At 31.4% G+C, this 11370-nt stretch overlaps 3 protein-coding genes across 3 annotated transcripts in view; 2 read left to right on the top strand and 1 right to left on the bottom strand.

Annotated features, from left to right (window-relative positions):
* The first annotated feature begins 2769 nt into the window (after positions 1–2769).
* Positions 2770–3940, top strand: LOC101498441 (uncharacterized). The gene has a single exon (XM_004487327.4). The coding sequence runs from the start codon at positions 2791–2793 to the stop codon at positions 3709–3711; it is 921 nt and encodes a 306-aa protein (XP_004487384.1). The 5' UTR covers positions 2770–2790; the 3' UTR covers positions 3712–3940.
* A 4469-nt stretch (positions 3941–8409) lies between these two features.
* Positions 8410–9877, top strand: LOC101491166 (protein VASCULATURE COMPLEXITY AND CONNECTIVITY). Its single transcript, XM_004487308.4, has 3 exons — positions 8410–8665; positions 8890–9095; positions 9334–9877. The coding sequence occupies exons 1-3, from the start codon at positions 8567–8569 to the stop codon at positions 9509–9511; spliced, it is 483 nt and encodes a 160-aa protein (XP_004487365.1). The 5' UTR covers positions 8410–8566; the 3' UTR covers positions 9512–9877.
* A 366-nt stretch (positions 9878–10243) lies between these two features.
* Positions 10244–11370, bottom strand: part of LOC101491482 (formin-like protein 3) — a 4959-nt gene continuing 3832 nt past the window's right edge. Inside the window, exon 7 of the mRNA XM_073365940.1 lies at positions 10244–11370. This exon is cut by the window's right edge and continues 10 nt beyond it. Within this exon, the coding sequence (XP_073222041.1) occupies positions 10780–11370 (591 nt within the window). The 3' untranslated portion in view covers positions 10244–10779.

Raw genomic sequence — 11370 nt, 5'->3', positions numbered from 1 at the left:
GTTTATATATAGTCATATATAAAAAATTCACATTTATATTTATCATTGGCTACAAGAATATATATGAATATGGACATATATATAGTCTATGTATATTAGTTTGTGCATGTTTGACGATAACTTGAAATCATAACAACACAGAATTATTGAATTCCAGCTAGACCAACAAAAAATCAGAGCCTTGCGGTCTCAAAACCTGTGAATGTTTGAAGCTACAGTACTATAAGCAGAATATCAGAGCTTAATTATTTGTAAGTTGTGGTGATAACTAGACTAGACTAGAGCGAAAAATCAGGAGGAGACAAACCTATTGCAAACTAGTTGTTAGCTACATTTGGTGGTGATAGCATATCACCCTAAAAAGATCCTTTCCTTAATTGCTATGTTGCTAATTGTAGGGTTTCTTTCGTGGATTAACTTGGCCATTGTTAACTAATTTAAGTTCATCGAATTTAATCACTTGAACCAAACTATATGGTTTGAATTGATTTGAAAATTTACTAGATTAGTCTAAACCCACTAATCACACTCATACTACTGCTTAATTATGTCTTAAATTTTGAGTATTTTGTGGAAGGTCATGTTTAGAATAAATATTTAATTTATAATTAGATGAAAGATTAATACTTCTTCCGTATTACAATAAATATTATTTTAATAAAAGAATTATTTTATAATAAATATTATTCATAATTTTTAATGTAATTTTAATTATTTTTTATATTACTATTTATTGATTATTATATATATACAATTTTTAAAATATTATTATATTTTATATTGATAATAGTGAAAAATTCAAAACAATTAAATAAATAATTTGATAAAATGACATTTTCTTTTATTTTATTTATTATATTTATTCAAAAACTTTAAAATACATTAATTAATTGTGAGGTAATTAAGCTGCAATTTAGCTATATACTAGTATAGTGTTTGAGGAACATCTGACATTAAAGTGTCGGAGTTTGTCTGGGGATTGTAGTGATAATAATACTACTGACGAATTGCTTTACTTTACTACTACTACTACTACGCTTCATAAATGATTGCAGAGCATGGTAATCGTATTGCAGGTGGTTAAGGTTATTACTCCAGTAAACAAACCGTTGCTAGTACTAATGGTGTATGGATATGCATCATGCAATGCATGCATGCATGGATGGGATGGGATATTCTATATGGTATTGGACGCATCATCATCCTAGCCGTCACACCGATTATCCGACATAACTACCTCAGGCACGTGTTAAGCCATGCTATTGCTAACACACACACGCCCATCACAAATCCATAATTTAGATTCAGAGATCCCCCAAATTTAATTTCATTTAAAAAAAAAATGATAATTAGGTAGGTACTACTATTTACTCTATGAATGTTTAGCATAGTTATGAATGAATTAAGGCATTGAATAAGAATGTAAAAAATAAAGAATGATCCCTATGATCACATCATATATTATATCTGAGTAAAACATAACATCATGCTGATGAAATGTAAAGTGTATCTTGATGAGAAACGAGAGGCGTTGGATGATATGAGATGATGAAGAAAAAGAACGTCCCTCGAAAAAGGACAAAAAGCATATAGGACAGAGCCGGTTTCCCTGCAAAACGGCCACAAACTGTACCAAAAACAGACACAAAACAAACCCTTCACTCACTCACTCACAACATCACAGCTGTGTGCCCCTCTCTCTCTCTCTCTCTCTCTCCCTCTCCCTTCGCCAAAATCATGTGAAACGAAACCTTACCCAATCATCATCCTCCTACTCCCTTCCTCCACTCTCATCATTCCACATGTCCTTTCTCCTTTTTTATTTATTTATTTATATATATAAATTTAATTGCACTTTTAACTTCAACTATTGCGATTATGTATTTTTATCGTCCATGTTAATGAAATGCAAAATGATTTTGGAATTTAATTAAGTTTGACATTAAGCATATCAGTGCTTATTATTTTTTTTAATTGATATATCCAACATTTGCTTGCAACATTATTTAATTTGGTCATGTGTATGTCAAAAAATGTGAAATTGAAGAAGTTTTCAAAATTAGAAAAAGACTAAATTTGATGGTTTAAATTGTTCAAAAAAATCATGAGACCAAAATCATATATTTGCAATATTTGAAGTTGAAAAGACAACTAATCTTATTATAATTATTATTATCATCATTATCTCTATATTTAAATATAAAATACTCCCGATATTTTTTTTTATAAATCCTTTTTTGAATTTTTAACTATATTAAATATTTATTTATTAATTAATATAATCTTAATTTACATTTTCTTTTCTCTAACCAACTATAGCTACGTCTTATGCGAACAATAACTAATTCCATTTCTTCAAAGGTAAAATTGTAAAAACAATATAAATTATCAAATAATTTAATGCAATCAAACAATAACTTTCATAATTTTCATGATTTTATCCATAAGGTCTTATATTTCGGAACTAATATACTATTATCTCTCATATTACTATTATAAATAAAAAATTGTTTAATTGTTAACAAAAAAATAATTAATTTTTTAGATTAAATTAGAAGTATTTTTATAAAAAATAAATTAATAATTTTTATAAATTTAAAAATAATCTTATATAAGGAGACATATTATATGGTCTACTTATAAAGATGAAGATAACAATGCTTATTTTTTCATATACACAGTATTAACATATTTAAATGAAATACTAACAGGTAGTATAAGTATAAGAGGAGCACTATATAATCCGATGATTTGGAAGATACACAACATTTTATTTTGATTCATTCATCAATGGATCCAAATATGAACTCAATGTTCTCCAACGAAACCACCACCTCCTCCTCCATAGACCCAATGTTCTCAACCTTCAGTCTCCAATCACTCCTCACATTCAACCCTTCCTTCTTCACCGACGCTACTTTCCACACTTTAACCGATTATCCTCCACTCCCTAACCTCCCTCAATCCACCACCGACCAAACTCCAAACCTCAACAACAACAACAACAACAACAAAAAACATCTCCTAGTTATTCCAAAAACAGAACACCCTATGAACATCAATCATCTTCCTTCAATAGAACAACTTCTCCCACTTCAACAAAACCAACAACAACCATTCCATTTCTTCCCTAATAATTACTATCAACCCTTTCAATCTTTTCACTCTCTCCCTCAACTCCGTTCACCGGAACCCACTTTCTCCGACACAAAACGTCCCCGTCTTAATCTCACACCGGAAACCACTCCACCACCCTCTTCAGTTCGAGGAAAATCTCCCTTGATTCCTCAGAGCAACTTAGCCAGACAAAGAAGACAAAAGCTAAGCGAGAAAACGCGTTGTTTGCAGAAACTAATGCCATGGGATAAGAAAATGGATCAAGCTACTCTTTTAGAAGAAGCTTATAAATATGTTAAGTTTTTGCAGGCACAGTTCTCTGTTCTTCAATCAATGCCTTCTCACACAACCAACAACTATGGTTCCGGCGCCGGCGCCGGCGGTGGTGGTGTTTTTGCTGACTTGGAAAAGCTTAACAGAAACCAAGTGTTGCAGGTTCTTGTGAACTCACCGGTTGCACAGACGAAGCTTTATTCACAAGGTCACTGTGTTTTCTCCATGGAACAATTTTCTCTGCTCAGAAAATTATCAGAGAATAGACAACAACAACAGAATATGTCTGAGCATGATTCTTCCAGAACTTTCTTTCACTGAGGAGAAACGAAACGACACCGTTTGCTACTTTTATTTTTTTGGTTTTCATGCTTACTCTCTGTTTCTGTCAAAGCTCTCTAATGATTTTCTTATTTTTTTTTTTTTTAGGAAAAAAAACTTTTCTGCTTGGCATTGTGTTCTACTTATGGTTAAGTGTATTTAATGCTTAAGTGTTTAATGACTTATGCGTTTTAAATTTTTAATGTTGTTTACTGTTACAAAGTTTATTGCTGATATACTCCTATCTTTATGGTAAGTCGGGTTATGTAACATTTTTAACTGAAAAATACGTTGGGACTATCTATTTTCTAAGTTTTAAAATCTCAGTTTCATATTAATTCATGTGAATAAATTTGACTGTTACGTAGCGATAATCTACAAAAGATATTTTCAATTCTCTACTTCTCCTTGTCATTCTTATGTTGATTTTCCCCTCTATATTTTATATTTAAGGAGTTTTAATATTTTCTGTACACATTTAATATTATTTGTCTCTATTTATATTACAAATGAAACATCAATAAGGTGTTTACTTGTAATATTTAGTAATACAATGGGTGAAGTTGTTGTCGTGAAAAGGTGGAGATAAATAATCGAATTGGACAAACAAATTTCATTTTGATAAGTTAACGGGTAGCTTCACTATATAGGGTTGTCAAAAGGCAAAGAGAGAAACAACTTCAATGAGTAAACGGGTAACTTCATCACAAGTGCGTCGAGGTGACATATTTTTTATGAGTATCACAAATATTTCAATTCGCATCAAAAAGAAAACTAACATAAACATTGAACCGCAAGTGTAATAATATATTTCCCCTGTTGTATGTCTCTCCCAGCATTCTTGAGATAGAAAATGAAGGATTGGTAAGGGCTATTTCTAAGTGACAGATTAAACATCTAATTTTTTTCTTCTAGATTTCCAAACAAAATATAGGGCAACACATGCACCGAGATTTAGTGGGCTGGTCATGGGTCTAAGGGTTTAAGGTTATTGCATTTATAGCGTATCTACAAGGATTAATTTTCATGTTGATTTTAATATATAGTCTAATATGTTGTTGAATATGGCTCATAGGTAATATTAAGCGAGGTGATTTGGTCCAACTGATTATCGTGGGGGCAACCGGAAGGTGTAGGGTAATAACTTCTTGTGGTATAGTTTATGAGTATTGTTATAATCTAAACCTTATTATTAGTATTTAAGCACAACTTTTAATAAATGGGAACTACAAGTGATCTGTAGTCAAAGATGCATCATTGACCAAACTTCGTTACCAAACGTCTTGAGTTTCTATTTGGGAATTATCTTTTAAATATTTCAAGATCGTGTAGCTGTGTTAACTATGGATTTTTAAGTAGTTTGATGAATTTCATGTAAATATTTATGAGACACTGTTTGTTCTAAATAGAACACAGATTTTGAAGATAAGAAATTTTACAATAATAGCAGATCGACATAAGAAATGCCCTGCGAATGAAGATCTTGGGTTGGAATCCATGGCGGTAGTCATTCTCATTGACATGGTATACATGTATAAACTTCAATGCCCAAGTTAGTATTAACTTGAAATGGGTGTTAAGTTTAGAATAAGAATATATTGATTAATAGTGATGTGAGGTTTATATAGTCCAAAAGATGTAGTATTTGGCTTGGGCCAACTCTAAAGTCTAAACGGAAACAATGTTTTTGACAGAGTCGTGTTGAGACAAAATCTCAATTTAATGTTTTGATGAAAACAAACAAAAAATTAATTAAAAATGTTAATTATGATTCTAAATGTTATGTTAATTTAGCTTGTGCTTTTGAGTGTATTAATTCAAAGTAGAATTTAAACAAAGCAAATAAATCAACATAAAAAGGTAAGAAACTGAATAGACAAGAATTGAGAACATTCTTAACAAAATCTGGAAAACTGAGAATGTTCTCCAGTTTCAGAATGATCATCACAGCTCCAAAACCAATCAATCTCCATTAGTTAAAAGAAGTTTTAGGTTCTGGATTTTACATCTATATCATCAACACTTGGCAATGAATAAACTGAAATGATTAGATTCAAAGAAACTACTCGAATCAGAAAGAAAGAAGATCAGAAATTAGCAAGACCAGATAGATTTGAACATTCTTGACAACATTCTGATCAATCTGGACAGCAGTGGAATGATCATCACAACTTCAAAATCAATCAATCTCCATTAGTTCAAAGAAGATTCTGCCTCTGAATTTCATGATAATGTTACCAATACTTGGCAAGGAACAAGTAGGAATCATTATAGGCAAAGAAGGCATTCGAATCACAAAGAGAGAAGATCACGAATTAACAAGATCAGACAGATCTGAACATTCTTGACAACATTCTGATCAATCTGGACAGCACTGCAACATCAGCCTCCAGACTGATAAACATTCTCCAGCTTGTTGCACTTGATCTTCAACAGCAAACATCTTTCTCCAGAATGACCAGACCAGTCTCTAGATTGATTATCAATCTCCGTTTATGCAGAATTTCAGCATTGATCTCCTTACTTTTGTAGAAGTTTATAATCATTCATCAAACTGTTTTGGACAGAATCAAGGCTCCATATCAAAGCTATAACATTAATAATTACATATGAAGCCTCAAGGATCATTAAACACAAGATAAATCTGATCAAGAACAAAGAAACCAACTCAGTCAACAAAGTCCAAATTATGTTCAAAGGCTGTAATATTTTTATTCAAATATATTGATTTTGGTCAAATTTGACAGAGCACTACCAACAGCTCTTTTGACCAATATTAAATGCTCTAAAAAGCCTATAAAAGGAAGGTTAAGCTCAAGGAAAAATCAGAGCTTCAAGTACTAAGAAAATTCATTACTCATTTCAAGCATACTTAAATTTCTCTCACTCACATACATTGAATCAATTCTTATTTTTTCCATTCGATTCCTAGAATCATTCTCTTGTATTACTCTGTCAAAGAATCAAAACTCAAACAAGTGTTGAGCCTTCTCAAATTCTAACAAAGCAATCTCATCATTATTGTAAAACTCAAACTATAAGAGTTTAATATAGTTTGAGTAGATTGTAAGAAATCCTATCAAGGTTGATAGGTGACTTGATTGAACTCCTTTTTGGGTGGAAAGGTTTTAACTTTGTAACAGATCAAGGTTGATCTGAACTAGGTGCTGTAAAACCAAGAAGGATCTTTGTTTTAAACACTTAGTGGAAAATCTCACGGTTGTGAGGACTGGACATAACTCGGGTTGGGTGAACCAGAATATATCGTTGTGTGGTATATTTTCTCTTATGTATCTACTTTCAGTTTGATTGATTATCAAGTTAAATACATAAACTGAATTACTAATTTTAACTAACCTAGAACGTTCTCCGTTTTCTAGTTAAAACCAAGAACGTTCTCCGTTTTTCTGTTTTCACAACCAAGATCAATCTTGAGTTATTTTCTTAAGCTTTTAACAAGAATTTTTAAAAGGTGCATTTACAATTCAAACCCCCTTCCTTGTAAATCGACATTGTTACTTCAAGTCGGTCCAAAGGAGAGGCATCTAAAGCCCTTGCTTTTTGGCTCGCCGAAAAATAATTTTAATTTTTGTACAATATAGAGGCCCAATATATTATACAATATAGAGGCCCAACAACTATACACATAAACAAAAGAAGACCTCTAAAAATATTTTAATTTTAATTTTTACACAGAGGCCCAATAAATATATTATAAAAACTTTTTAAACTCTCAATAATCTAAAAAATTTAATTTTCAATTATTAGCATAATCATTATTAAAATTTTTAATTTCTAATTTTTGGCATAATTAATTGATATTTGTGTTGATTATAGTCTATTAAAATCATATATAATGATGCAACTACTTAATTCATGTAATTGTCGCTTCAGCACAAATAAGCTTTTTGAAACTCAAATTAATTAAATCTTATCTAAGATCAACTATGTTACAAGAAAGATTAAATAGATTGACTTTTATCATCAATTAAAAAAAATTATTAAACGAAATCAATTACAATAATTTGATAAATAATTTTACATAGAAAAAATACGAAAGGTAAATTTTAAATAAAATATTAATAATTTATTTATTAACATTGAAAAGACTTATTTTATAATTTTACTTTAGATCTCATAATGCGGCCCTGATTTTTGACATTTAAGTGCAAGTGCAATATCTTTTTACATCTATTGAGTGTACACCATGGAATAGAAAATATTGGACTAAATGCTTTAGGGTGTTGTGGATGGGAAGATGAAAGTCCAATATGATCATATTATTTAAGTGAAGGGTGTATAAAGAAAAAAAGTACGGACAAAAGAAAAGAGCTATAACGAAGAAAAAAACTTTGGTTGCATAATTCAATACAAAAGAATACTTTCCTTTCCTTTTTTCATTCCATTTTACACCTTTAAAATAGATTGATTTCATTAGACTATATGTAACTCATAAAGTTTTTATAACACATAAGTGCTTTTAGATACATTAATTTGATGATGTAATAAGTGCAAGATATTGGTTTTGCACATGCATGCAAGATAAGTGCAAGGAAAAAAAATATTCACAATATATTTTTACAATAACTTAGCCCACTGTGTAGATACCTATAGCCACGCTATTTATGAGTTGGTTATACCCTGCTTTTCTTGCACTCTTATCAAACGAATCCAACACTGAAAAAGAGAAAAGAAGACACTAAAGTAAATATATTAAAGTTTAATTTCCACAGTTTGTTATAAAACAAGCTTTTCTCACCATTATGTTCATATATAAATGTGATTTACCTATTACATCTTTCTTAGGCACTTGGCAAAGAAAAGCATACTAGAAAAAATATATATTCTCCAAGAAATGGCTAGAGGGGCAGGAATTTTTCTATGTCTCTTGATTGTTATCATGGATGCCACAGCTGGAATTCTTGGCATTGAGGCTGAAATTGCACAAAACAAGGTATGTTTTAATCAAATTAACCATGTTTCTAATTTTTTATAGCACATTTAAGAAAATAAGAAAACTTGCATTATCATAAATACTACTAGTACTGTTCTTTAAGAACGGCATCAATGGAATCCATGATAATGTACCTAAATTTTCTCCTTAAGAAAACAACTTTTGTTGCAAACTTGAAATATACCAATATCTAAAGATGTAATAATTTTTTTTTATACAATTAGGTTAAACACTTGAGATTGTGGATATTTGAGTGTAGAGAACCAAGCCATAAGGCCTTCATGCTTGGGTTAGGTGCAGCAATACTTTTGTCTCTAGCCCATGTTATAGCCAATTTGCTAGGTGGTTGCAATTGCCTTTGTTCTCAACAAGAGCTTCAAAAATCTTCACCCAATAGACAACTCTCAATGGCTTGTCTCATTTTAACATGGTAAATACATCTCTTATTCTATTTTGTCATATTTCATGTTTGATATCAATATAAATTTTTCATGATACAAAGATCGGCCGTAATTTTCTAAAACTACAAATTGTAGTTTTTATAAAATTGCGACGAGTCAACGTAATTATGACAAATCACTATAATATGAAATACAAACTTATGGCAACATTAACATCATGATTAATAAATCACTATTGTTTTAACTTTTAATTGTGTTGTTGAATAGGATTGTTTTGGCTGTTGGATTGAGCATGTTGGTAATAGGGACTACATCAAACAACAAATCAAGGGGTTCTTGTGGTTTCACACACCATCATTTCCTATCCATTGGTGGGATTTTGTGTTTTGTTCATGGCTTATTCTGTGTTGCTTATTACGTTTCTGCCACTGGCTCTATTAATTAGCGATTAAGGAAACACTTAAAAGTGGAGGCTACTTCTATGCTTGCTTTTGTGCTTTTTAGGGGTTTGGCTTTACCAAAATTTGTTGCTTTTACTTATTATGAATATGTCCAAGACATTTACATTACTTGTAACATGTGGGGTATAAAATGAAAATCCCACCAATTTTAGGGTCTCCATTTTTAAATGATCACCAAATTATCCTCCATCCACTTACTTGTGTCATGAATAATTATCAAAATTCTAGTTTAGGTTTTATATTTATTTTATCCTTTGTTTCAAAGCCATTGGCCAATGAATAATTTTCGGTTACCATATATGTTAAAGGCTATGATGAAATAATAGAGATAAATAGGAGTTGGATTGTTACTGTTTTATTTTAAAGAATAATCATTTTAAAGAGTTTTTATCTGTTTGAAAATAATCAGAATCTATAAACTATTTAAAATGAGAAAATGTTTTAAATAATTTCTCATAAAAATAATTTTTTATAATTGATTTTTTAAAAAAATTAATTTTTATTACAGTTGACAAACACAAAACAACTTGTGTTTTTTTTCTTTCAAATCTCTAACGAATAATATCTACAAACGGATAATAGATCTTTATACTTTTTTAAGCACTTATTTTTTCTCTTTTTATTTTACCACTTGATACAAGAAAGGCTTAAATTAAACCTTCTCTCCTCTACATTATTATGTGTTAGTAATGTTCAATGTTGGATCGTTTACTATCTGTAGTAATCTCACTAACATTAATCACCAAAAATTTAAAATGTATCATTTGGATGAGTAGCAAGTAACAACTCATAAGATCTATCATACACTCTTCCAAAGAAAACTGCAGTATCAAGATTGATCCCTCCAAACTAATGATTGAATAGAGAGGAATCATGAAAAAAAACTACCTCAACTACTGTCATGCATTTCATTGACTTCAAGATTTCGCCGTTAACCCGATCGAAAACGGCGTCTATCAAATTAAAGGAGGAGAAAAGAAACAACAAAAATCAATCTCTCCCCCTCTTAACAACCCCTTGTTGTTCACACTTTGATGAGGAACACCCTATAGTAGTTTCCATTGATCAACTAGAGTCACATAGACAGAGTACAGGTCCCTTCAGTAGCATTATAAGACATGCATTTCAGTTATGTTTCGGACCATGCCCTCCAATTCTCCTCAACTTTATAGGCAGCAAAACCTGTCACATGGTGAAGTCGAGACAGTATACGTCGACGAGTCAAACTTACTTGCATAACTTCATATCAAAGCTACGTTGGTAACCTCTCATCGTCGCTGTCATCGTCATCGGAACTAGAGTCGTGTATTCTCCTCTCTGCTATGGCAGGAAATAGTCTTCTATGCATATCAGAAGGTGATTGTTGATGAGTATCCGGAGAGGATGACGAAGAAGGAGCCTCTTTCTTGCAAGAAGAAGAAGAAGAACCCTTTGCCGCTGCTGTTTTTGTTGTTGATACTTTTACCTCTTTGCACACCTTGTCCAACATTACCAAAAAATCTCGTACTATCACAAACAAACGCAACCCTTCGTCTTTTCCTGCATTTCCATGAAAATAATCTGCAGTGCTTTTAACTGCAGCCATTATCCTCTTCTCTTCCCCTATCAACCATGACACTTCTTCTTTTGCTTTCTCCAGAAAAGTTGCAAGTGAATGTTGAAACTCGCTTTCTTCTTCGAGATTCTTCAGATCAGTGTTCAACAGTTCTCCAGTTTTCGCCACTGCTTGATCAAGTTTGAACACCGCAGCTGTTAGAGCATCACCGTCTATTACTGCCGCCTTTTTCACATCTTCTAGTTCAGTGCTTAGACCTGAAACTACTTGAAGGCCAAGGTTGCGATA

The sequence above is a fragment of the Cicer arietinum genome, chromosome 1 (genome assembly GCF_000331145.2).
Source record: "Cicer arietinum cultivar CDC Frontier isolate Library 1 chromosome 1, Cicar.CDCFrontier_v2.0, whole genome shotgun sequence".
Lineage (NCBI taxonomy): Eukaryota > Viridiplantae > Streptophyta > Magnoliopsida > Fabales > Fabaceae > Cicer > Cicer arietinum.
Note: the sequence above shows the minus strand (reverse complement) of the source record. Positions and strands in the feature narration are given on the sequence as shown.

What these genes read in the sequence shown, in the direction of transcription:
- LOC101498441 (XM_004487327.4), top strand. Translation starts at nt 2,791, where the DNA reads ATGGATCCAAATATGAACTCAATGTTCTCCAACGAAACCACCACCTCC.
- LOC101491166 (XM_004487308.4), top strand. Translation starts at nt 8,567, where the DNA reads ATGGCTAGAGGGGCAGGAATTTTTCTATGTCTCTTGATTGTTATCATG. An exon ending in CTGAAATTGCACAAAACAAG is followed by an intron (nt 8,666 to 8,889) that starts GTATGTTTTAAT and finishes TTATACAATTAG; the next exon opens with GTTAAACACTTGAGATTGTG. An exon ending in GCTTGTCTCATTTTAACATG is followed by an intron (nt 9,096 to 9,333) that starts GTAAATACATCT and finishes GTTGTTGAATAG; the next exon opens with GATTGTTTTGGCTGTTGGAT.